The sequence below is a fragment of the Ornithorhynchus anatinus genome, chromosome 4 (genome assembly GCF_004115215.2).
Source record: "Ornithorhynchus anatinus isolate Pmale09 chromosome 4, mOrnAna1.pri.v4, whole genome shotgun sequence".
Lineage (NCBI taxonomy): Eukaryota > Metazoa > Chordata > Mammalia > Monotremata > Ornithorhynchidae > Ornithorhynchus > Ornithorhynchus anatinus.
Window position 1 is genome coordinate 873,803 of NC_041731.1, and position 25,810 is coordinate 899,612.

Genomic DNA, 25,810 nt, shown 5'->3' on the forward strand with positions numbered 1-25,810 from the left:
TTTAAGATAGTTGAGTGTCTGTCTTCTTATTTTAAATGGTGGCATTCACATTCACTGAAAGAGTTCTGCATAGTGAAGGCTTTGGAAGTAGAACTGGAGTGGAATCTTGAATCAGTTAATCAGTGGTGGAATCTTGAATCAGTTAATCAGTGGTGTTTTTTGAGCTCTTACTGTGTGTGGAGCTCTATACTAAGCATTTGGGAGAGTACAATACAATAGAATTGGTAGACAGGTTTCCTGCCGTCAAGGAAAGTCTCCTCTGAAAGCCCAAATGAGAAGGGAAGTGTGTGGAGAATGGAAGCCAGCAGGATGCTTAAGCTGCTGAAAGAGGTCCATGCCAGCTGGGAGGGCAGAATAAATGACATAAAGACCCAGTGAAGCATGGTCTCACACATTGCTGTCAGGCAGACGTGTGCTGGGGGACCCCAGGGCAGAACAATAAGCCTGGTGGGAAAGGGGCTGTTCTCTTCCAGCAGAAGACTGTGGGAGATGCTATGTTTAGACCATCCTGGTGGGCAGTGACTGGGAGAGGGGCAGCACTGGTCTGGTGGAGGCTTTGTGAAGATTGGAATGCCAAGAGGCATATGGGAAAAGAGAATAGCACAGGGAAAGCCCCTCAGCTCAGTAAATATCTATCTGTCAGTGCAGCTGTGGAACGCTGTGGTGGTCCCTCATTGGCCCATTTAGCCACACTCACTCACGTGGACAGGATCATATCATAAATAAGGGGTTTTCAACAGTTCCGAGGGCAGAGATGACCAGTCAAGTACATTGGAAAATGGACCCAGTCCATTGGTGGGCTCAAGGTGAGACTTAACAGACTTCGGGAATAAACCTAATCCATCTTTTTTGGTGATAGGAGTTTCCCAATGTTAGCTGTGAGCTGAAAGACAGCAATCTCTCTCCGGCACTCGAAAATGTCAACCTTCACACATTTATTTTGACAAAATGTCACTCAAGTCCCAGAGAAAGCAGTTCCTGCAACTACAAAATGGCTATCATGTCTAACCAGGCCCCCACAAACCTGTGACAGAAAGCTCCGGGCCGGTGTGGTGGGAGGCCCGAGCCTGCTTGACCAGAAGAACCAAGTGACTGGCTCTCTTTCGGACCAGGAGAGTTAAGGAGGTTTTCTTCCCCTCCAACCACTCATTGAGAAAACTAGCATGGTCATCAGTCTCACCCTCAATCTTCCATCATAATAGTTTTCTCTCCATAAGCTTTTTCCTGAGAAAAGGGTGGCAGAGTGGGATTCTGATGGTGTAGCACAGAGAGATCACAGGCCTTAGTCAAAGGATCAATCAGTAGTATTAGTTATTATTATTATTAATAATAATGGTATTTATTATTCACTATCTGCCAAGCACTGTACTAAGCGTTGGGGTAGATACAAACCTGCTGTGTGCAGTACACTGTACTAAGTGCTTGGGAGAACACAATATAACAGTTTTGGTAGGCGTCAATACCTCTTTAGTTCTTGAGCCTCCCTCACTCCTTGGTGGGATTTGAGGGGAAAGCTGGCTGTTTTCAGAGGGACCTGGCTCCTCTCCTACCTGAACCCCCTGAAAATTCAATTTACCCTCACTAGGACAAACACACTTCAGTTAGGTATGGTATGTACTAAGTGGTTTTGTACCAGGCACCGTGTTAAGCACCAGTGGAGATAGAAGGTAATGAGATTGGACACAGTCCCTGTCCTGTATGAGACCCATAGTCCAAGAGGGAGAGCAGGTATCTGATCCCTATTTTACAAATGCAGACACTGAGGCTCAGAGAGGATAGATGACTTACCCAAGGTCACGCTTAGGTACAGAGTGGCCTAGTGGAAAGAGCATGGCTTGGGAGTCAGGAGACCTGGCCTCTAATTCCACCTCTGCCACTCGCCTGTCTTGTGACCTTGGGCAAGTCAATTAACTTCTCTGAGTCTCTATTCCTTCTCTGTAAAATGGGGATTAAATACATACGGTCCCTTTCCTTAGATTGTGAGCTGCTCTATAGGTTCACAATCCACCCCAGTGCTTGTCACAATGCTTGGCACATATTAAGTGCTTAACAAATATCACAGTGATGACGATGATTAGTAATAATAATAATGCACCCTGAAAGACCTTACTCCTTCAGCTCTTCCCCACTGCCAGTGAAGAGACAAACACCCACCTGAAGGAAATATTTCCTCCCTCCCCCTCAGCCTCTTCCCCTGGGACTGCTTTTGAGAGTCACTCATTACAAAGCACACTCAGTCCAATTAGCAGCCCCATGCAAATGGGCTAGGGAATCTTTCCTTTCATGCCATTGTAAGTAAATGAAGCAGTAATAAATCCCCAATTAGCACAAGGGAAAATAGAGGGAAGAATTTCTAAGGCTTCTTTGTAAACAGGGCCCTGTGGCTGGCATTCAAGAGGAAAGAAAATTGAATTTAAAATCACTTTAAACCTACAGTGATTAATGTCATGCCAGGCAAGTCATTAAAAACCCCACAAAAATAAGGCAGTGGAAAATAAATGCTGTTCTGAAACAAGCCAAATAACATATAGTCTCGGCCTGGATGCCAGACACCTTACAACAGGGACACCAAGCAGCATGGAGGCCACGAGGGCAGGGCAGGGTGATCCTGTGGGGAGAACTGGCAGGTTTGGAGAATGGAAGGACCTGGGTTCTTATTCTGGCTCTGCCACTTGTCTGCTGTGTGACCTTGGGCAAGTCACTTTACCTCTCTGTGCCTCAGTTACCTCATCTTTAAAATGAATATTAGGATTATGAGCCCCATGTGGAACAGGGACTGTGTCCAACCTGATTAGCTTATCTACCCCGGCACTTAGAACAGTGTGTGGCAGATAGGAAGTGTTTTGCTCCCTTTGCTCTTCCCCTCCCATCCCCTAGCAGCCCCACAGCACTATGTACATATCTGTACACACTCTAGACTGTGAGCTTGTTGTGGGCAGGCAACATCACTGTCCACTGTTGTATAGTACTTTTCCAAGTGCTTATTACAGTGCACTGTACACACTAAGCACTCAATAATTATGATTGAATGAATGAACACATACCTTTTTTTTAAAAAAAATGGAAGACAGAAGGATACTCAAGCAGCTACTGGGTGGGAGATTGAGAGGTCAGGCCAGAGTGAGCGCTCCATGAGCCCAGGGCTGAGCAAGGGCAAAGGCTAGGAGCTCTAGCCTTGAAGAAGGTTCAAACCCAGATCTACACTTTGGAGGAGAGAGCCGTAGGCCGGCTTCCCCAGATGGATGGTCCCATCTGTAGATGGTGAGAAGACCTGGGCCCCTGTGTTAGGTTGATGGGAAGACCTGCTATTTATGCCACTGGGAGCATCCACTGGCACTAATTTCCATCCACTTAACATGGACCCTGGGGACTTCATGCTTTTCTCTGGAACCCCATGCTTCTCTGTGGGACCCTACGCCACTCTGTGGAAAGCCTGCCTCTCTGTAGGACCCCACACCTCTCCGTGGGACCCCATCTCAGAGTGTAGCACTCCCTCAGTGGGGCTGGAGCAATAGGCCCAGAGTTATTGGCCATTTATTTCATATTTAATCATCATGAGGGACCAATCAGAGTGGCTAACAGTGTAATAAATCAAATGCTAACTGCAGAAGCAACTAATTTTAAGAGGATTATAGCTTTCATAAACACTACTGGGCTCCTGGGAACACAGGAGAACTCCATTCTAATTAGGAAGGGTCTGTCTAGTCTGTGGGTAGCGAGGCCTTGGAGTTTGTGGGGGAGTAACCCGGGCTTAGAGGGGACAGGGGCAGAGTGACTGAATGGAAAGAGTAGGGGACAGGGGCAGAGTGACTGAATGGAAAGAGTATGGGACAGAGAGCCAGGACACCCGGGTTCTAGTCCCAGCTCTGTAACTCATGTTCTTTTGGATCTTGGGCAAGTCACTTAACTTTTCTGCACCTCTGTAAAATGGGTATGAGATACCTGCTCTCCCTCCCTGATAGACTGAGAACCTGTGTGGGATGGGGACTGTGTCCGGTTGGATTACCTTGTCCGGACATGTGCTGGATTGGGGGTAAGTGAATAACCATCCCTACAATCACTAGGGAACTGGGGGGGGGGGCACTCTGAGCCCTAAATGGGCCCAGGAAGATAGAAATGAGCACAAAATAAAATTTCACCAGGCACCCCAGAGATGCACTGTCTTCACTGCTCTGGAGCCTCCAGGCACTCCTGCTTCTGCCCCAGGCCCCCTGAGCCCTTGATTTTGCTACTGATTGATTGATTGATTGATTGATTGGTTTAACATCTCATTAGTATTGCCAAATATTCCACATCAGAGCCAGAAAGCAGGAGTTAACAACATCCTTCCTTTTGGCCCAGAATTTCCAGCGTGTGGGCTCTCCGGCCGATTCTTGATTTACTGCAGTAATACAAGAGGAGAATATTGGATTAGCTCTCGGTGCGTCGGGGCCACCCCAGTCCCGGCCAGCGGCAGCGGGCCGAAACTGTGAGTTGCCATTGTTGGGCCGAGGGGAGAAAGTGAGAGAGGCCCAGTGTTACCTGATAGGTATCGGTGGATTTTTCTGATTGACTCATTGCTTGCCAATGAAGCCAGAAATCTCCCTCCTCCATCCACTATGTGAGCACATCCCCACCTGAAAATCTGTCCCCTTCAGGTCTCGGGGACCTCCCGCTCTCCCCATCCTCAGTGCCACCTCCTTCAGGAGGCCTTCTCCAATATTTGTTCTCTCCTTTTCTGGTCCAAACTTCTTCTTCCTGCTCTAGTGTGTCTGCCGTTGGAGAACAACCCCTTTAGGGCAGATAATGCAGCCTTCACTTGAGTTCTACTTTCCCAAGCACTTAGTACACAGTACATTGCACTTTATCAGGTGCTCAGTACTATGACGTACAAGAGTGACCCCATTTTTCACTTTTATTTTACTCTTCTGGGGAGTCGAAGCACAGTGCTCCGCCCACCCCGTTGGTGCCCAAAATAGACTTTGTATACATTAGGTACCCAATATATTGCTCTGTATACAATAGGTGTCCGGTACAGCACTCCACGTCCACTACGTCCCCCCATACTGCTCTGGATACAGCCGGTGTCCAGTACAGCACTCTGCATCCAACAGGGACCTGGTATAGCCTTCCGCCCCGAGCAGGTGCTCAATACAATGCTCTGCACCCAGCAGGTGCTCAGAACATTGCTTTGCCTCCAGCAAGTACTCAGTTCAGAGCTCTGCACGGACTGGATGCTCAGTAAAAAGTATTAAATTAAGATCCCCCTGCAGCACTGCAGATCCCCCTGGCACTCATTTTTGGCAGGCTAATGGGGATGAGGTTTTGCTCTGTAATATTTAAAACAAAAACATGAATGAAACAGTCCTTTGGTGTCTAATTACTTCCTGACTAATGAGGTAATGGGTCGACCTGCCGGTATGTCTGGTACCTCCGTGCAGGGTCCTGTGGGGCAGACAGTGGAGAGCGGAGAGCGGAGGGAAGACAGAGAAGGACTCGGTCCTTCCAGAAAAGTTCCTCTCTTTTCAATTCACCAAGAATGGTCTCTCCCTGCCCCCACCCCTGCTCCAGCCCCCTCCCCAGTCACCTTCCTCCTTTCTAATATAATTCTTTTGGCTTGCAGGGTTCTCCAGCCCAGCCCATCAACTGCATCATCCTGCAGGGCTCCTCTTCTCTCAGGATGGAGGGCTCTAATAATAATAATAATAATGTTGGTATTTGTTAAGCATTTACTATGTGCCGAGCACTGTTCTAAGCGCTGGGGTAGACACAGGGGAATCAGGATGTCCCACGTGGGGCTCACAGCCTTCATCCCCATTTTACAGATGAGGGAACTGAGGCCCAGAGAAGTGAAGTGACTTGCCCACAGTCACACAGCTGACAAGTGGCAGAGCTGGGATTCGAACTCATGAGCCCTGACTCCAAAGCCCGTGCTCTTTCCACTGAGCCACGGTGCTTCTCCAACAGAGTTCTTCTTCTAGGGCCCCCACCCTCAATCTGAGCCCCATGGCCCCTCACCAGCTCCTCTACCTGCTAATTTCCAGTTGGATGAAGCCTGTCACTCAGCACGGCAGGGAATATGGACCACATTTAGGAAGCTCTGCGAAGTCCCCAAACTGTCTCTTTTTAGTATCTGGAAATGCTTTTCCCAGCCTCCCTGGGCTACTTATTGGAAACTCCCAGCCCTCCACCTAGATCAGGGAGACCCCCGGCCATCCCTTCCCTAGAGTCCACTCCTAAGGAGATCCTCCATTCCCTGGGCCATCCCTCCCACTGAATGCTCTTCCTCTCCCCCCCACCTCCCAACCCCCTGGAGGACCATCCCCATCCCAGGCCATCCTTCCCTTTGAATCTGGCCAGAAGGGAAGTGCGGGAAAGCAGGGAGCAAGGTGGGGTGGAGGAGCGGTGCTGGCCGGCCCCACCAGAGGGCTCACTTGGGTCAGAAATGCTCATGGATCCCCGGGCCAGAAGGCCGGTGGAGCCTCCGGCCTGGGACTTCTACCAGAGACCCCGTGTGGAGCAGTCGATTCTAGTGCTAGTGGCTGGAACTGCACCACGCACACTCTCTCATTTTGGAGGGCAAGGGGTGCAACACTTGGCAAAACGCCCTCGCGGATTTTGCCTACAAAGCCCACTTACAGCGAAAGTGACCTAAGCACAGTGCCGGCTCTGTGCCTTTGCACCTTGACCCGGTGAGCGGTGGCCTTGGTAATCACTGTGGTCTTTGCCTCCCATTCTGGCCAGGTATTTTTCAAAAGTCTTGCTCAAGGTGGCCCCGGCGACACTGGCAAACGGCGGAGGAGTGACCGCCGTGTCTCAGTTCTAGCCCGCGAAGGAGGCGGTGAGCAGCAGAGTACCCACATCACAGGGGCAGGGAGAGGGATGGGGTTGGGGAGGGGAGATCAGAGTTCAAAGATGTTTCTGGTTCCTGCCCTGTCCCCAGGGGCCAAAATATCCACTTTCCATCAGGATCAGAAAGTGGGACTGGAGCCAGGACCACTCTCGGCATCGCCAAAGGGGGTGGGACATAGTGTTCCCAGGGGCTGTGGCCTCTGGGGAAAATACAGGTGGCAGAAGGGGGTGAGTATGGGGTGTGGGGTGAGATAGGCAGCCAGCAGGAAAGCCACCACATGCTCAGGGGAGGCAGGAGGCGAAGACTGGGGGTGGGCAGAGCCAGAAGCAGGGGCAGTCAGAGCCCGGGCTAGCATGTAGGCAGCATTGAGGCTCCACAGGCAGGAATCCGAAGGGCTTGGACAAAGGGAACGGAATTCCCCCAGGGACCGGAGCCCAGGGACAGAGAAGCCAAGCCTGCAGCCCTGGCCAACTGGGGCGACTAACCCTCCGGGGCTGTCCCAGCCTGTCCTGGGGTGAGCCTGGACCCTGAGCCGGGGGCCCAGGGAAAACCATTTAATTATAGAGCGTGGGCCTGGGTGGGGGGCGGCGGGCGGGGTTCACTACCCTGCAATCAGCCAGGGGTTAATGGGCCACCTCGCCACATGTGCCCTAGCTCAAACACAGGGCGTTTCTTCCGCCAGTCAGACGCCTGTTATTTTAGTTGCTAGAAACCAGAAACCAACTCACCAACTTCTCCCCAGCTCCAGATTTCCCAGCTGCCATGAAAACGATCAAGCCCACACTTCCACGAGCTGTCTGAATGTTTGTAAGGAGCATAACATCCTGGGGAGAGAGGTGGTAAGTGTTTAAGTGTAGTTAGACATGTGTATGCATGCCGGGTTCCAAAGTAATTGGCGCTGCCTCAACAGTGAAGGAAAACAATTTGTAACTCCGGGGAAAGCCAGATGAGAAAGGAAGTACAATAAATATACAGTGTTATCATTCTGAGGGAGAGAGCAATTTGAAACTATGATCTTGTGAGCCCAGAACTGGGATCGGGAGTCTTGGGTTTGAACCCCTGCCCCACCACTTGCCTGCTTGGTGATAGGCTGTATAACTTCGCTGTACCTCCGATTCCTTACCTGTAAAATGAAGACTAAATAAATGAAGACAGATACTTAGCAGTTTGTGAGCCCCATGTGGGACAGGGACTATGTCTTCCCTTTTACTGTGTAGCTGTTCCAGTGTTAAGTATGGCTCTTGGCACAATAGTAAGCATTTAACAAATGCCATAATTAGTATTTGTATGGGTTTAAAGACGACACTAGAGAGGGTGAGATTTTATCAGTGTGAAGAGTGTGTGGTGGGGAAGGAAGTATGAACAGACAGCCTGGGACTCCTAAGTGGTTCAAAAGGTTCCCTGTGGCATTTGTTATCTCCAGTGCCTGCACCTCCCACCTTGTCCGGTATTCTTCTTAGTTTGGGCTGCATCATGACTACCCCGGTGTTTTCTTCTGGAAGCACCCAGAGTTGTAGGGGCCCTTGGGAGAATATCCCATCATTCGTCATATTAGTTAAGCCTTTAAAGTCTAGCCCAGGGCTCCTTTTCCTTATTCCTCTTATCTGTAAATTATTTCAGTGATTCTCTTCCCCACTAGACTCTAAGGTCCCTGAGGACAGGGGTCATGTCTATCAACTCTAGAGTACTCTCCCAAGCGGTTAGCGCAATACTCTGCGCACTTTAGACCTTAGATTGTAAGCTCGCTGTGGACAGGGAATGTGTCTGTTATATTGTTATATTGTACTCTACTAAGTGTTTAGTAAAGTGCTCTGTGCACAGGAAGCGCTCCATAAATATGGTTGACTGACTGTAAATTCAGTGAGGCCAAGGATAGCGTCTTTTAACCCTATTATCCTCTCCCAAGTGATTATTACAGTGCTTTGCACACGGTACAGTAGACTGTGAGCTTTCTGAGGGCCTAGATCATGGCTATTAACTCTAGTATACTCTCTTGAATACTGACTGCAGTGTCCTACACACAATAGATGCTCAATAAATACCATTGATTGATCGGCAGAATATACAAATGTATATTGTGGTGTAAGGTAATTGAGAGATGGCATAATCGGACACAGCCCCCTCCTCAGATGGGATTGCTGAATGACTTCACCCCTGCTGTCTCTCCCCTGAACCCTGGCCACACTCCTGGTTGTGAAGGAAAGGTTTCAGTCTCCTGCTCGGTTCTCTTTGGTCTTGCAAGGTTTTCCGGAGAGAGGGCTTGGGGATTTGTGTAGCAGATTCTCATTGCAGATGCTTGTGGTTAAACGTCTCGTCCTGATTGAGCAGAGATCCAGAGAAACTACCCCTGACTCCGCCAGGCCCGTCTAGAGAGCAAAAAACCAGGCCCGGCCCAGGGGCTCCCCCTTCTCCCCAGAATTTTGCTCCAGAGTGGTGGGCAGGAGGTCGGCAGGGTGGGGACTGGTGGAGGTGGGCCGGGGCCAGGTCCCTTTGTATTCATTCCTGACAAACCTCTCCCACTCTCTGCATCCCCCCACCCCCACTCTCACCCCTCCTTTGCCCAGGGCAGGGAGTGGCCCAGACGGATTGGCCCCAGTTTGGGACTGAAATACACCGCTGAGGGGGGCTATAATTGGATGGGGACACAGTCCGCCTGTCTCCTTTCCTCTGTGTGTATGCGTGTGTGTGTGTGTGCAAGGGTCTGTGCCTGTGGGTGAGTGTGAGTGTACTTGTATTCCCAAGGAAGGAGAGACAAGGAGACTACTATATCAGCCTCTCTGCTGACCTCCCTAACTCCAGCCTCCCCCCTCTACAGTTCTTACACTCTGCTGTTTTCTCGATCTGGAATTTATTTTAATGCCTGTCTCCCCCTGTACCTTGTAAGTATCTTAGAGGGCAGGGATCATAGCTACGAGCTCTATTGTATTCTTCCAAGCACCTGCTACGGTGCTCTGCACACAGTAAGTGCTTAATAAATGCCACTTATTGATTGATTTCAAACGAGAAGACAGCACCGATGTCGCGAACACTAAGCATTCATTCATTCAATCGAATTTATTGATCGCAGAACAACATCCCAAGGAACAGCCTTTTTGTGAGCACAATGTGGTCGGCACATTTGCTCTTTCAGACACATCCACATATTCTCAGGTGGATTTCCTCGTCAGCGGTGTCTTCTTCACACGAGGAGGACAGATTGTGTGTGTGTATGTGTGTGCACGCTTACATAACCTGCCTCAAACTCACTGAAATTAATTCTCAATCCCTTTTTCTCGGGTTTCTTCCTCCTCCTCCTATCAATCAATCTCCTGCTGCTGGTCCTCCTCCCCCTTTTCTTTCCTTCTGCCACCCTCCCTCCCCCCAGCCCTTTCCTCCTCCCTCCTCCTCCTCCCCCCCCCGCCCCCGGAGCCCCGCCCCAGACCTGCCCCAGGGCGGTGCCCCCCGACCCAGAGCTAGGCCCGCACGCTGCTCCGCAGCTGCCGCTTCTCCACTCGCCAACTTCCCCTCCTGTCCTTGCCCGCCCCGCAAACTTCCTAGCCCGCCGCCGGACACCTGGGGCCGGGGATGGGCCCAGCCCCGCCCCGACGCCCCCGCCGGGACCCCAGACCCGATCTTTGCCTCCAGGTAAGGGAGCCGACCCCCGCCCTTCCTCCCCTTCTTCCCCATCTCCCCAAGCCGTTCCCGGGGTCTGAGGGAGTTTCCTTAGTGGAGGGAGGGACCCCCTCGCCCCCCCCACCCCGGACAGCCCGGGGGCCCTATGGCCGGGCGATGCCCCCCTCCCCTAATCAATCCCCTGTTCAGTGGCAGAGAAAAAGCCTGCCCCCCTCGAGCTGCCGGGCCACAGCTGGTGGATGAGCAGGCAGGGTTGAGCTGCATCCTGGGGGCGTTGGGGCTCATCACTCCCCTCCCGCTTTCCAGGAAACCCACCAGCTGGGACAACAACCACATTATCATTATCATCATCGTAATGGTATTTGTTAAGCGCTTATTGTGTGCCAGGAACTGTTCTAAGCGCTGGGGTAGATTCAAGATGGGTTGGACACAGTCCTTGTCCCACGTAGGGCTCACAGTCTTAATCCCCATTTTACAGATGAGGGAATTGAGGGCCAGAGAAGTGAAGTGACTTGCCCAAGGTCACACAGCAGACAAGTGGTAGACCTGAGATTAGAACCCATGACCTTCTCACTCCCTGGCCCATGCTTCTATTCACTAGGCCACGCTGCTTCTCATGTTGCTCCCTGAGCACTGTGCTAGGCACCCGGGAGTGGGCCAGGGCTGCCACAGATTGGTTCACTGCCCACAGGGAGCCACCAGCCCCACGGGGTCTGCAGGTCTGCAGGAAGACAGACAACGTGACTTATACATTAGTGCTGAGGTCCCTCACCAAGGTAGCGCCGTGGTGGGAGTCGATCCAGGACGGCCTCGGAGGAGGTAGGCTTGGAGGGCACCCAGGAGGATGGGGAGAGCCAGGGTTTATCAAAGGGGGCAGAGAAAAGGCCACAGCTCCTCCCCACAACCCCCAGCCCCCATCTGTACCCAAACTCCTGCTTTTTCCCAGCCTAGCTCAGCCAAACACTTCTTGCCACCTCCAGCAGCCTCTCTGTGCCCCCAACCCTGTGCCCACGTGGCTGCAGAAGGCAAGGCCCGAGTCTCCCACTCCTCTAGCCACCCATCTGGTAATCCACCTTTGGCTTTCTGCCCTCCCACATCTGCCCTTACCCCCAACCCTTTGGGTCGGCTCCACAACAACTTGGGGGCGAGATTTTTATGATTCCAGAGGGTGGGGCAGCCATCCAGGTATTGAGATTTAGACAAGGGAAAGAGGGGGATATCGGGAACACGAAGGATCAGGAAAATTCTGGGTTTCATTGTCACGGTGATTTTTACCACTCTCCTAAAAGTCCATTTGCAGTACCAGAGTTTCCTCTGACCTAGAGGCCTTTCCCCTTTCCAGAGCGTCGTCGGGTCAGTGGGAGTGACTGCTCTCTGCTTGCTGGTGCCTTGGCAGGGTCTGGGGCAACAGGCCTAATTTAGGGTCTCTGGCTGCAGCACTAATCCTGTCCCAACCCAGAGCTATTCCCAGAGGGGTCTGGGCAGTCAGTCCTAATTTAGGGTCTCCTGCACCAGTGTCAATCCCAAATGAACCCCGGACTGGACTTTGAGCTGAGAGCTTGGTCATGGAGGGAGGAAACTGATTCCATGTAACTGGGCCACAACTGGCCCTGGGGGCCAGCTACCCAGGGAAGCTCCACTCTTTGATGGAATCCTTATAGTATTTATAAAGTGCTTATGCTGAGAACTATGCTACACACAGAGGTAGATGTAAAAGGATCGGATAGGCATCTTTCCCTCCTTCCCCACCGAGTCAACATAAATTTTATGAAACCATCTAGGTATTTCCTTACCTAATATGGGCAATTCTGACCATAGCAGCCATCTTGACAGCACATCACACAAACATGTTCATTTGGCTTGCATGGACCATGACTGGATTAGATGGATTCACAAATTGGCTTAAATTAATTTGGCAAGTAATTGTGTTAAGGAGACTGTAATGCATTGAAAAAAATGTAGGGTGGTTAATGTTAATTAAAAGTGATTCAGGGAGTATGACCTATGGTTTAGTATTTCTCATAGTGCTTAGTTTTTTATTGTAGTATTTAAGCACATAATAATAATGATGATGATGGTATTTGTTAAGCACTTACTATGTGCCAAGCACTGTTCTAAACACTGGGGGTAGATGAAAGGTAATCAGGTTGTCCCACATGGGGCTCATAGTCTTAATTTCCATTTTACAGGTGAGGTAACTGAGACACAGAGAAGTGAAGTGACTTACTCAAGGTCACACAGTGACAGGTAGTAGAGCCAGGATTAGAGTCCAGGTCCTCCTCAGTTTCCTCATCTGTAAAATGGGGATTGAGACTGTGAGCCTCACCAGGGCGGAGCCTGTATCAAATCCAATTTGCTTGTATCCACCTCAGTGCTTAGGTACACTGCCTGGCACATAATAAGTGTTTAACAAATGCCATAATTATTACTATTATGGAGTAACACATTGACTACCCACAAGGAGTAGGGAAGATGAATGGAAAATTTTACCCTTTAAAATGCTCAAGATCCAGGGGCTATGTGTTCTCGAAACAACTTATCAGGGGTATTTTTTGAGCACTTAGGTGCCGAGCACTGAAATAGGTGCTTGGGAGGATGCAGTGCAATAATAATAATAGTTGTAATGGTGCTTGTTAAGTACTTACTATGTGTCAAGCACTGTACTAAGCACTGGGGTAGATACAAGCTAATCAGGTTGGATACAGTCCCTGGCCTGCAATGGGGCTCACAGTCTAAATCCTCATTTTTACAAGTGCAGTAATTGAGGCCCAGAGAAATTAAGTCACTTGTCCAAGATCACAGAGTGGACATGTGGTGGAGGTAGGATTAGAACCCAGGTCCTTCTGACCACTAGGTCTGTGCTCTATCCACTAAGTAACACTGCTTCTCTACAGAGAATAGAGTTGGTAGACATGCCCTGTGCCCACAGTGTGTTTACAGGTGAGAAGGGAAGACAGATATTAAAATATTTTAGTGATAGGGGAAATTATCCAGATAATCTATGCTGTAAAAGGGAAGCTTTGCCCAGAAATAGCAGTAGAACTGAGCCATGATGAAGGGTTGGGGGCCCTGGTGGTCTGGATAATTTGGGCCTGAAGACCTAACCACGGTCATGGAGTGGCATCTGAACCATGGGAGCGGCCCAGAGGGGAGGAAGCTGGAGTTAAGAATAACCCATGTTGGTGGTCCTCCTGCCGCCGGGTGAGAAACTGTGCATGTGATTTGGAGGCTGACAGACAGACTGGAGCTAGCTGCATTGGGAGAGATTAGGATATTTCAAAACTACTGTTCTCCCTTTCTCTGAAGTCACGTTCTGGTTAAAGCACATTTTCTCTCCCCCTGAGTGTTTTATCCCAGTGCCTACTTGGAGGAAATATTTGATTTGTCTTTAGATGGCATTCAGCCCCTAGGGCTGGTTTCATGATCATTTTCATGTCTGCCTTTTTCCTACAACTCCATTCCAAGTTCTCTGGGCCCATCCTCACTACTCCAGTGCTCAGTATAGTGCCTTGCGCTCCATAAACCCCATCACTACCACTAATGACACCCAGTTTGTCAAACCAGTGACTTTATTCAGAGATGTCAACTCCATCTGTGTTTATCTGGGACTGGGGCAGAGCAGTATGGGGTAAAAGTGTGGACTGAGCCCTTGGGGGTGACAGGGCTCTCCCTGACTACCCCTGCAGGGCCCTCTTCTTGCCCACCCTTCTCCATCCCTCCCCCGAGCCTCCCCACCCCAAGGTTGACCCCTTGACTCACTTGGTGTGGCTGTAGGGAACAGGCCAGATCCCCCGGTGTGGCAGCCCCTGCTGCCGGGAGAGGCCTCCAGGCCAGTGGGAGCCCAGTGGCCGCGTGCCAGTGGGCCTGGGGTCACATGGGGAGAGGCTGGCCAGAGAAGCCGATCCCAGAGGCCCCACTGGCAGTAGGCCTGATTCCAGCTGAGTGCTGGAGCTCCTATACTATAAGGATCAGTTCAAGGAAGGGAATGTGGGACAGACCCTTTTACCCTTCCCTTGCCTGGTAGAGGAGATGCCCCAGACCGGCCTGTGGCCCCCCCCCCAGAGGAGGACAGGGCTGAAATTTGTGCCCTACAGGATGACCACCAGCGGATTGCTTCTTTCTACTTAGGGGCAGGGGGAATCCCTCTTTTCTAAGTGGGGTAGTGCCTATGCTTGAAGCTGGAATTAGTCAGATATGTGGGAGAGGAAGAGACCCAGATCCCTGGAACACCATCTTCTTACCCCTTCCTTCTGCTCCTCCCCATCTTTCTCCTGCTCCTCCTCTGTCTCATTCTCCTGTTCCTCCTCCCCCACATTCTCAGTCACTGTCTCTATCTCTGTTCAGGTCTGGGAGTCAGGAAACCTATCAATTGGTCGTATTTACTGAGTGCTTACTGTGTGCCGAGAACTGTACTAAGTGCTTGGGAGAATACAATATAACAGAATTGGTAGACCTATTCCTGGCCCACAGTGAGCTTATGATCTAGTTGGGGAGGCAAATATTAATATAAATAAGTAAATTACCAGTATGTACTTAAGTGCTAGGGGACTGAGGGAGGGGTGAATAAAGGGAACAATTCCAAGAGGAAATGATGGCTTAGTCAGGGAAGACTTTTTGGAGAAGGTCTAGCCTTCATTAAGGCTAGTTTTGGGCTCTAGTCCCAGTTCTTGATTCTATCAGTCAGTCAACCAGTGGTATTTTTGGAGGGCTTGCACAGCACTCTACTAAGAACTTGAGAGAGTGCAAGAGCATAAGGTGCCGTGATCCCTGCCCTCAATCAGTGGTATTTATTGAGCAGCTACTGTGCACCAAGCACTGTCCCAGGACTAGAGACTACGATAGAGTTGGTAGACCCAATTCCATCCATCAAGGGGCTCACAGTCTAGCAGAGGAGACAGACACCAAAATAAATGACAAGTAGGGAAAGTAAGATAATATAGAAGGTAGAAATAAGTGCTGTGGGAGTTCTGACCTTGCTTGGGGTGGGAGACTCTTTGTGTGTGTGAGGAACCTCACTAATCCCCCCTCCTCTCCTAGAGGCACAACGGCTGCCCCCAACCACAACACCACCCTCGCCGGAATGGTGCTTGCGGAGCACCGTGCAGCATGGCCATGGGAGGCGCTTCCAGCTCTGCGTTCCTGCTTCTCCTAGCCCTGATCAGTGGCGGCACTGCGTGGGCCCAGCGGGCAGGTGAGAGGCGACAATGATAATACTTGGTCTTGGTTAAGTGCTTGCCATATGCCTGACAGTAGGCTGGATGTTGGCACAGGGACAGGATAGTTAGGGCAGACACAGTCCCTGCCCCACATGGCAGATGGCATTGTGCCAGCACCCCCTCCGGATGTATTTCCCGATGGGCTTCTTGAACCCCAGACACTCAGCACAGCTCTTGGGGCTGGTTTTTTGTTTCTTTTAAAAGTGGTATTTTTTAAGTGCTTATTGTGTGCCAGACACTGTACTAAGTCCTGGGGTAGATACAAGCTAATCATGTCAGACACAGTTCAGGTCCCACAGGGCTCTCAGTATTTATCTCCATTTTACAAATGAGGTAACTCGAAGTGAAGTGACTTGCTCAAGGTCACATGGCAGGCAAGTGATGGAGCTGCGATTAGAACCCATGACCTTCTGATTCCCAGGCCCGTGCTCTATCTACTCTGCTATACTTACTGTGTATGGAGTGCTGTGTGGGGCACCTACTGTGTACTAGTAGTAATAGTATTTATTAAATGCTTACTGTCTGCAGAGCAATGTACCAAGTGCTGGGAAAGAATACACAGTGAGATTTAGATACAGTCAGTATGTGGAACATTTTGCTTGGCACCATCTCTTTGTGGAGCACTGTCCTGGGCTTCTGGAAGCACAAGAACTCAATACAGGCAGACACAAATGATTTACAAATAGCAGGAGTTGCAGAAAGAGGAGAGACACGGCGCATGGCTAGTGAGTGAGGGAACATGGAAAAGGCAGTGGACCAGTGGAGGGCCCGGATGAGTCGGGCGGCAGTGCTGACTGAGGGTGGGACCTGCCCTGGGGAGGGGGGCCGCGGGAGCCTGGCAATGGGGGTGGTCGGCTCGGGTGGCCGGAGGAGCGGGAGGGGGAGGAGGCTCAGGCCCCGCTGCCCTTTCAGTCGCGTTCTCACCTGGGCGTCCACGGTCCGGCAGGGTGCAAGAGCGTCGACTATGACCTGGTGTTCATCTTGGACACATCCTCCAGCGTCGGCCGGGGCGATTTTGAGAAGGTCCGCCGGTGGGTCTCCAACCTGGTGGAGACCTTCGAGATCGGGCCTGACCGGACGCGTGTGGGCGTGGTGCGCTACAGCGACCGGCCGGCCGGCGAGTTCCAGCTGGGCACGTTCGGCACCCGGGAGGCGGTCCAGGCGGCCGCCGGGGCCATCGCCTACCACGGCGGCAACACCAACACCGGGGACGCCCTGCGCTATGCCGCCGGCACCGCCTTCTCCCCCGCGGCCGGAGGGCGACCCGGCCACCGCGCCGTCCAGCAGGTGGCCATCCTCCTGACGGATGGCCGGAGCCAGGACGAGGTGGCGGGAGTGGCGGCGGCGGCGCGGGGGGCCGGGATCCGCATCTTCGCCGTGGGGGTTGGGGCGGCCCTGAGGGAGGAGCTGGACGAGATCGCGTCCGAGCCCAAGTCGGCCCACGTGTTCCACGTGTCTGACTTCGATGCCATCGACAGGATCCGTGGGGAGCTGCGCCGCCGGATCTGCCAGAGTAGGTGATGCGGCCCGGCGGGGGCCCCTGGGTTGGCAGACCCTGGCACGGGAAGCTTCCGCCACCCGCCGACCTCATTGAGAGCCACCTTTAAGAGTGTGGGGGGTGGTCCATGCTGGACCTGGGGATCCCATCCAGGTCTGGCAGCTCCCATTCCTTTCAGTTACCCCAAATCCATTCTAAGAAAAGAAGCTTGGTGAGGCAGAGGGACTTAGAATATGGAGTGTGAGTCTGGGAGCATGGAACCCTGGGTTCTAGTCCTGTCTCTGCCACTGGCCTGTGGTGTGACCTTGGGCCCGTCACTTAACCTCCCTAAGCTTTCTCATCTGTAAAATGGGGACGAAATGCCTGTTCTCCTTTGGTGAGAGAGGGACCGGGAACCCTGTGTGGGACAGAGCTTGGATCCCAGAGCTACTGCTTTAGGGGTCTCTGTGGTCCGGCCCCAGGTCAGTGGCTGTGTGACCCTGTTTCCAGAAGCTCAGGGTGGGAGGGGTCTTGCAGATGTTTGTGGTCTGCACTTGGGGAAGGCGGGGACCCAAAAATAAGCCAGTGGTTTGTGACAGGACTTTCTCAACAGAAGTTGCATATAGCTTCTGTCGGGCCCGACCACGAGACAGGATGGAAGGAACTGAGACCTGGAATTTAGTCTCCCGCTTGCCTGGTTGCCGGCCTGGAGAGAAACCAGCCTTTAGGGAGTGCATCGATTTGTACCGTGCCAGTGCCGGGGTACAGCCAGGACAATAAGGTCGGCTTCTGGGGCTGGGTTGGGCTGGGGCTGGCTGCAGGATTTGAGGTTTCCCAGCTGAGATAGAGTCATGGCCAGATTGTGAAAACACTTTATGAAGTCGAATTCCCTTTCCACGTGTGGGGAAGGGGGTCCCTCAGATCCACCTGAAATCATGGTAAACCTTGAACCCAGGATGTCTGAGCCTTGGTTGCCTGAGGTCACCTCATTATGCTTGCAGAGCCTTGGAGTTTCGGGGAGGGGGACCTCCCTAGGGGTGGAGCCAAGAAAGGGGTGTCTCTGGAAGAAACCAGAAAGTAGACTGACACGCTTCCAGAAGCTGGCTCAATGGGAACAGTTAGGATGTGTTGGCCCGAGTTCCGGGGCAGCCGCGGGCTGACCGGAAACACAGGGGTCAGGATGGAAATGAACACTGTCGTTATCTTGAGGATTCATGTGCGTGTGTGTGAATGTGTGTAAATGTGTGTGTCTAGGTGTGTGCACGCACAACACACACACACAAACAGTTGGGGGCTAGGGAGGGGGAGAGACCCTTCCACATAAAGATGGTGTTCTGCTGGTGGAGAAGTGAATGGACACGTGCTCTAGCCTAAGATGGAGGTCACCAGGTCACTGGGTCTACAGGGTTCTGGGCATCAAGGCGGTGCAGTGCCCACATTCAGGTTCCATCCATGGGGCTGGCAGGTACCAGTTCAGGGACTTGGAGCATGTTTTCCATCCATATCCCTGGTTCCCGACCCTGGTCCCGGTCCCAGTCCCTGGCGAGCTCCGCGGGGCCTGGCTGCCCCTGGGTCTGGAGGGTCCGAGGGCCAAGATCCCCACCGGCCCCCACAAGTAGTTAAGTGGGGAGCAGAGACAGTGGGCGGTTTCTCTGAGCAGTATTGTCCTGGTCGAGGCCGTGGGGCGGAACGGGTTGGGGGCTATTTCAGAGTCAGCCTTGACTGTCTCAGTGACCTCTTAGCATTCTTAACCGGCTGCCACCAAAGCCCGTGCCCGGGGCTTGCGGATGTCTCCAGTTGGCTTCGTTGAGTCGCGAGGATCAACGTTTCTGAGTAAACTAATTTTAGATGAGTCAGAGACCCAAATGTAACCCGCCGCCCTCCTTGGCAGTCCCCGGAAAGGCTGCCCCGTCTGGGTCGGTCCTGCAGCTGCCGAGGCCAGGGCAGGCTGGGGGCTGGGCGAGGGGGCAGTTTAAATAGCCGTTGTCTCGTAAGGCCTCCTCCCTCCCCTGCTCCCCCAGAATAATTAGCTGCAGGATAGACTTTCTCCCTGGCAGACCAGGCAATATCTGAACACCTGTGGATGGTAGGGGTGGGAGTGTGCTTCAGGGGGATGGATTTGCTGACCTCGCCTCTATTACCAATCTAAGCCCAAGATAGCGGGAGCACAGTTTGCAAATGTGGCTAGAAGTCTGGTCTTTCCCCGCCTCCCAACTCCACCCCATCGGTTAAGGCTGCATCAGAACAATCGAGGAGGAGGAGCAAGGCAGCCACTAATTATTATTATTGTTATTATTATTTTTAACATCTTCATCATCATCATCATAACTGCATTGTTTTGCACTGTGCTGTGGGCCGGAGCAGATGTAAGAGAATCAGAGTGGATGCCATCTCTGCCCTCTATGAGGCTCACAGACTAAGAGGGCAGGAGATGGTGTTGTTCCATCTCATCCCCATTGTGCAGTTGAGAAAACTGAGGCCCAGGGAGGTTATGTTCAACCAGTGTAATGTTCTGTCTCTGACGAGGGTGACACAATTACTGTTCTGTTCTCCTTCCTAGGTAGACCCCTCCCCATTTTCTTCCTAACAGGTTTGACTAATCTCTCTCCCTAAACAAAAATTGGTTCAAATTTTGGGGGAGACCATCATCAGGTTTGGGATGTATTTGATGCTGACCCTGTTGATCTGTAACTTTTGCCCCTTTGTGCTCAGTTCAGGCTCCTAAATGGTAAAAATCAAAGGTCACCAGAGACAGGAGTCCTCCCACACTAACCCCAGGGCCAGCCTCTGCTGACCCAGCTGTTGCTGACACCCAAGGCGGGGTGGGGAGGGGAGTCATTGTTAGAGCAGATTGGTTGGGTAGGTGGGACTCTTCCTGGAATCCTCTCTCTGCTCTCCACCTCTGTCAGATGTGCTGTGCCCCAGTGTCCGGCTGGAAGGTGACCGATTCAAGCACACCAGCGGGGAGACGGATGGGATCACAGGTATGAGGGAGGTGGTCACTCGGGGGGAAGCTGAGGGGACGAACTGAGCTTTCCTAAGCCAGCTCCTGTGGGATTGTGGTTGGGGGCTGAGCGTTCCTATTCCCTGTCCCAGTACCCAACTTGGAAGGTCCAGTGTTCTGACATCCATCGCGTTGTGGAAAAAGAAAACCTCCCTCCATCTCTCTCTCTTTCTTCCCTCTGTTCTTTCTTTCCTCCCTCCTTTCTCTCTATTTCAAATGCTTACAAGGCATCAAGCACTTGCTAACCACAGGGATGCAGGATAATCAGATTGGACTCATTCCCTGTTCCACCCAGGGCTCACAGTCCAAGAGGGAGTAAGATTAAGGATTCTCTGCCCTCCCACCACCACACACACCCCACTTTTAGAGAGGAGGAGATGGAGGCCCAGGCAGATGAAGTGATTTGTCCAAGGTCACCCTGAAAGCCTGAGCTAGGACTTGAACCCCTGTCTCCTGACTGGTGTTCCCAAACTCTCTCTGCTCAACTTTCCTGCAGTCTTTCTTGTCTTTCTGTCCTCCACCGTTTCTTGCTTCCTTCTCTTTCTTCTCTTCCTGCCTTGCCTCTCTCCACTGGCACCTACAAGAGCAGGCTCTGCCCGCTTCCTCTCCTGGGAAGAGTTCTTGTTGGTCCAATTGCCCAGAATCTCCAACCCGTGGCAGCAGTTTCCTGCCCAGCACTTCCGGGGACCACTTCCTTGTTTGCTTCCCAGTGCATGATTGGCGGAATGTAGTTAGGGGTCACTGGGGTTCTCCATGCTTGTCTGTTTCCCGGGAGCTTTCCCGCTCTTTCAGAAGGGCCAGCAGGGACACAGCCTCCCTTCATGCCCTGCATGTGCTATGGTGGAGAAGTTGCTCAAGCATCCCCCTCTGCTTTGGCTCCCGGCCCCCCGGTCCCTTTACTCCTGGCTTTTGTGGCCAGTGGGCTGGGACTGACCCTAACGTTCAGAGGCTGTAAAAGGGAAGGAAGAGGAGGCGGTCTTGTACTTTATTGAGTTTACAATCTAACAGTCCTGGTTGAGTTGCCGACTTTCTGATGCCCCCACATTTCCCTGTTTCCTGAAGTTGGCCAGGTGATCCATCGATCACTGGTGTTTACCAAGCACCCGCTGGTCATGCCAAGCCCTCCTCCTATAGACTGGACACTTCTTATGGTTGGGAACCACATCTACCAACTCTGTTGTATTGTACCCTCCTAAGCACTTAGTACAGGACCCTGTACAAGGTTTGATACTGAAGCCCTCGAGAGAGTGAAGCTGTCCCTACCCTCAAAGGGCTTCCAGCCCAATAGAAGAGACTGGCAGACACAAATCAGTCAGTGGTTTACAGATGATTTCCAAACAGGCATCCCAGGAGCCCAGCAAATGCAGTCACAAAACTCCTGCTCTACCTGCTTCCCCACTGCCCAGTCCTGGCAGAAACCAACGGGTGGTGGGACAGAGAAGTGAGGGTGGGATGGAGGGAGTAGAAGACATCGAACATTACTTTGCCAATGTACAGGAATCTGCATAATGAGCAGATTTTGTATTCCAAATGCATATTCCATCCCTTTTAGTATTCAGAGCCTGTTGCCAGCCAATGGGGCTGCCTATTTTTAGAACCGGTGTCGACTGCAATGTTGGAGTGTTTCTTCTCCCGGTGCTTGCTCACTCCTGGAGTGGGCACTGCCCCTCTTCGGCTTCAGAGCTAGGCAGTGGCAGCCACTGGCGTTGATGAGGAGAAGGAGGGTGGGGAGGAAGCTTGAGCGAATCTGGACCGTTTGGACCGTAGCGGGTTTGAAGCGTTTAAGGATGACCAGAGGCATTACGATGAGCCTCTCCTGTTCCTTGCCTTCTCATCAATCGATGGGTCATTCAGCCTGCTCTGGTTCTGAACACCTGTTGTGTGCAGGTCGCTGTACTAGGTGCTTGCTTGGGAGAGAACGGAGAGTTAACACGGTCTCCGTCTTGTTCTTCCACAAGCCAGGGACAGCACCACGGAGGCTTCAGGGAGCCACCGCTGGAAGTCAAAATCCCAGAGTCAAAGGCGCTGGGAGTCACAGAATCCCAGGACTCTGACACCTGTGGAATGGCTCTACTGCGTTGGAGGGTCTAGATGAGTTTTGGGGGATTTTTCTTGGTGTGGAGGCTGGGTAAGGACACAGCTTAGTGTATGGGATATTCCTCAGTCAGGCCGATTTCTGGTGCCTAGGGCCCTGGTGTGGCCCCGGACCGGTTCTGAGTCCAGCCCTGCCTGTCTGGGCAGGTTTTGACCTGATGGAGCTGTTGAGCGTGAAGGATGTGTTGGGAAAGAAGGAGTCTGGAGCTCAGAGCGCCTACGTCCGCATGGGCAGCTTCCCCGTCGTGCAGAGAACAGAGTGAGTTTGCATTTGTCCTATGGCTGCTGCCCCAGGCAGGCGGGCAGGCAGGGGTGCAGGTTGGAGGCTGGCCAGAAGGTGGAAGTGGGGACTTGGGTGGAGAGTGGTCCTGCTGGCCCTTCCTGACCGGGTCGTCACTGAGGGAGTAGGGATGCCATCTGATACAGGAGAGTCAGGTACCTCAGTCCACAGCTGACGGGCATCTTGCAAAGAAGCTGCCCAGCTCGTGGCCTGGGGTCCCAGCAAACCCGGTCACGCTGGTGGCCCTTCATCGGGCAATATGTTTTGGGCCTGTCCCAGGCCTAGGGCATTTCTGGGAAGCTGATGTGGGCCAGGATGTGCCCCCAACAGACCAGAGTGGGACGGGTGGCAGGAGGATGCTAGGAACTGGATACCAATGTGAGGGCCAAAGACAAATGACTTCCTGACCCTGAAATGGAGCAAGCTGGGGTTGGGGCACCCATTTGGGTGAGGCTTGCAGATGCTGGTCTGGACTCCTGACGCTGGAGGGGCAGGGGTGGAAGTCTCCTCTTTCCTTTGAGGGAGAGGTTTGTCTGGGCATGCTGGACTCTAGCCAGTTTGTGACTGTGGCTGCTCTCAACCGTCCATCCTCACACCCACAGGGCAGTGTTCCCCCAAGGCCTCCCCGACGAGTATGCATTTGTGGCCACCTTCCGCTTCCGCAAAGCTTCACGCCACGAGGACTGGTACATCTGGCAAGTGATCGACAAGTACGGCATTCCGCAGGTACCGTGCCTCCTATCTCCTCGCCCTGGTTCGCCCGCTGCTTCTCCCCACATTGCCCCACTCCTCCCCTCACCCCACCTCATTGAAGTGGTTTGGTGCCAATGTAGAATCCCAGCGATCAGTCAATCAGGCAGCACTTGTGGCAACCCACTTCCATTTCTGTCTGCCCCAAGGTGTCCGTCCGGCTGGACGGCGAGAACAAGGCCGTGGAATTCAGCGCCGTGGGGGCTACGCAAGATGCTGTGAGGGCGGTGTTCCGTGGCACCCCGGTGAGCCACCTGTTTGACCGGAATTGGCACAAGCTGGCCCTGAGCATCCAGGCAGGGAATGCCTCCCTGTATGTGGACTGCCGACCTGTGCGGACTCTGCCCCTCGCGGACAGAGAGAACATCGGGATCAGAGGGCGGACCGTCATCGGCAAGCGGCTCTATGATAGCGTGCCTGTGGACGTAAGTGCTTCTGGGCGTGGGGATTGGCTGGGTCGGGATTTGAGGGGAGCCTTCTGAAGCAGCCAGTCCTGCACTTGCCTGCGTCCCCGTGGCCCTAGCCTGACTCTATTCAACTCCTTCTCCCCCCCTGCCTCCGCCCAAGCCCCTAGCCCCCAGGAACACCCTGTCAAGCTCTCCAAGTGATCCGATCCCCAGGTTCTGGCAGCCCAGTATGCTCCATGCCCTGGTGTGTCCTGTGCCCTGGTGTGCCTTGTATCCCGGTGGTGCAGCTCCATGGGATTGGCGGATCCTCAGTCCTGCAACGCGCCTTCTGTCCACCCTTCTTCCCTGCAGTTCGATCTTCAGCGCATCGTCGTTTACTGTGACGCGCGACATTCTGCGTTGGAGACTTGCTGCGACCTCCCCTCGGGGCCGGTGAGTGCCCTGGAGGGAGTGCCTGGGGCCAGGGGTGCCCCAAGATGGGGCAGCAGCAAGCCCTGGGGATCCCCTGCCCTGGCCTCCAACCTGTGGACAGAAGGCCCCGGGCAGGTGATCTGAGAAGACGGCAGCACAGCCTCCAGATCATCTGTGCCTAGACTAGACCCCCACCCTCCGGTCCCCGGAGATTGTCCGTTCCCAGAAATTCTCTTGGGCCTGGAACCTGCCTAATGGCTCATCTGAGGCCTGTCTGACCTAGCTGTCCCCTCAGCTGGGCTGGGAGGGGTGGAGCGGCTGTAGTTCAATGGCCTTCCCAGCACCTCTGTCTCTGGATGTTGGTAGATTCCCTCCATTCCCAGCTCAGGCTGGCGGAATGCACTGAGGGGATGTGAGGCGAGGAGGAGACCTGGCATTTCCATGGAAACCTGTGGCGGGGGGGAGAGCTGGGAACGAGGACCCCGGAGAATTTACCTGGTCTGCGCTCACCTGGCTTCCCTCAGTGCCAGGTGACGGTCGTGACGGAGCGTACTGGGACAGAGAAGCCTCCCGTGGTCAGCGGTGAGCAGGTCGGCTTTCTGAAGACTGAAGTCAACTGCTCCTGTCCTGCTGGGGAAAAGGTGCCATCACCACTTTGCTGTAGGGCACCCATCTTCCTGCCGCCACACACATACCATCTCTCAGGGGCACATGTCCCCTCCCATGGGCACACATACCACCCCACAGGCCCTCTTGCACATCCTCTTGTGAGGACCCACACATCAATGGAAGACAAGTTCATATTCCTTTTCTGTGGCTTCTTTAGGGTGACAGGGGTGAAGCTGGTCCCGGGGGACCCCGAGGACAGAAGGTCAGTCTGGGGCCCTTTGTGTTTCTGGTTGAGAGGTCAGATCTGTGCTGCAGCTCGCCCACACCACAGCCTCCTCAAGGCCCCCACAGCCTCACCTGAGAATTCCTGGAAGGGCAACTTCAGCTCCTCAGCTACCGAGCCCCATGGGGGAACTACCAGGTGGCAAGCAGGGCAGTGGCAGTCTCCCCTCAAGACCCTATCCTGAGGGCTGTCCCTGCTTTCTACCATCCCCCTCCCCACCAGCTCCCTGTGGCTGCTTCCACCCAGGCTGTAGCGAACTCTTCATCAATCACCAGCAGGTTTGGGCTGGGCTGGGGCTGGGGCAGGACCTGGGGCCTGAGGCTGGGGCCGGGGATGAGTCAAACTTTGATTCAGTTTCTGCCCAGAGGCCTGACTTCCCAACACAGGACCGAGGGGCAGGTGTGTGTTTGTGTTGGAGTGAGGGGAGGAGGTGATGCGTGGTTTCCTTCCAAGGGAAGGACTCTGGGGGGTCCTGAGACTCTGCCTCTAAAGCTGCACTCTCTTTTTTCGGCCACAGGGAGAGGTTGGGCCACCCGGCTTAGGAGGGGCTGTTGGCCCCAAGGGAGAGAAAGGAGCCTCGGTAGGTGCGGCAGAGTGACAGTACTTAGTCCTCAAGTTTGTGTGTGTGTGTGTGCAACTGGACTGTCTGGTTGGCCGGATGTCTATTTATTTGTTGTGAGAGGGGTGGTGATAGTTTCTTCTGCTTGCTGGACTGTCTGTGTGTCCCTGTATCTGTGACCTGTGGGAGAGGGGTGGTGATAGTCTCTTCAGCTCGCTGGACTATCCCCTTCCATTAGTTGATCAAGAGAGGCCTGCCACTGCCAGAAGAGGCAGC

General features: G+C 53.1%; 1 protein-coding gene across 1 annotated transcript in view; it reads left to right on the plus strand.

The window, feature by feature from the left end:
- Positions 1–25,810, plus strand: part of COL22A1 (collagen type XXII alpha 1 chain) — an 81,918-nt gene that overhangs the window by 13,860 nt on the left and 42,248 nt on the right. The window contains exons 2-12 of the mRNA XM_029062621.2: positions 7,575–7,671; positions 15,482–15,635; positions 16,607–17,173; positions 20,047–20,121; positions 22,383–22,494; positions 23,118–23,241; positions 23,415–23,690; positions 24,024–24,104; positions 24,608–24,724; positions 24,910–24,954; positions 25,493–25,555. Of these exons, the coding sequence (XP_028918454.1) occupies positions 7,575–7,671; positions 15,482–15,635; positions 16,607–17,173; positions 20,047–20,121; positions 22,383–22,494; positions 23,118–23,241; positions 23,415–23,690; positions 24,024–24,104; positions 24,608–24,724; positions 24,910–24,954; positions 25,493–25,555 (1,711 nt within the window). The remainder of the gene's footprint in view (positions 1–7,574; positions 7,672–15,481; positions 15,636–16,606; positions 17,174–20,046; positions 20,122–22,382; positions 22,495–23,117; positions 23,242–23,414; positions 23,691–24,023; positions 24,105–24,607; positions 24,725–24,909; positions 24,955–25,492; positions 25,556–25,810) is intronic.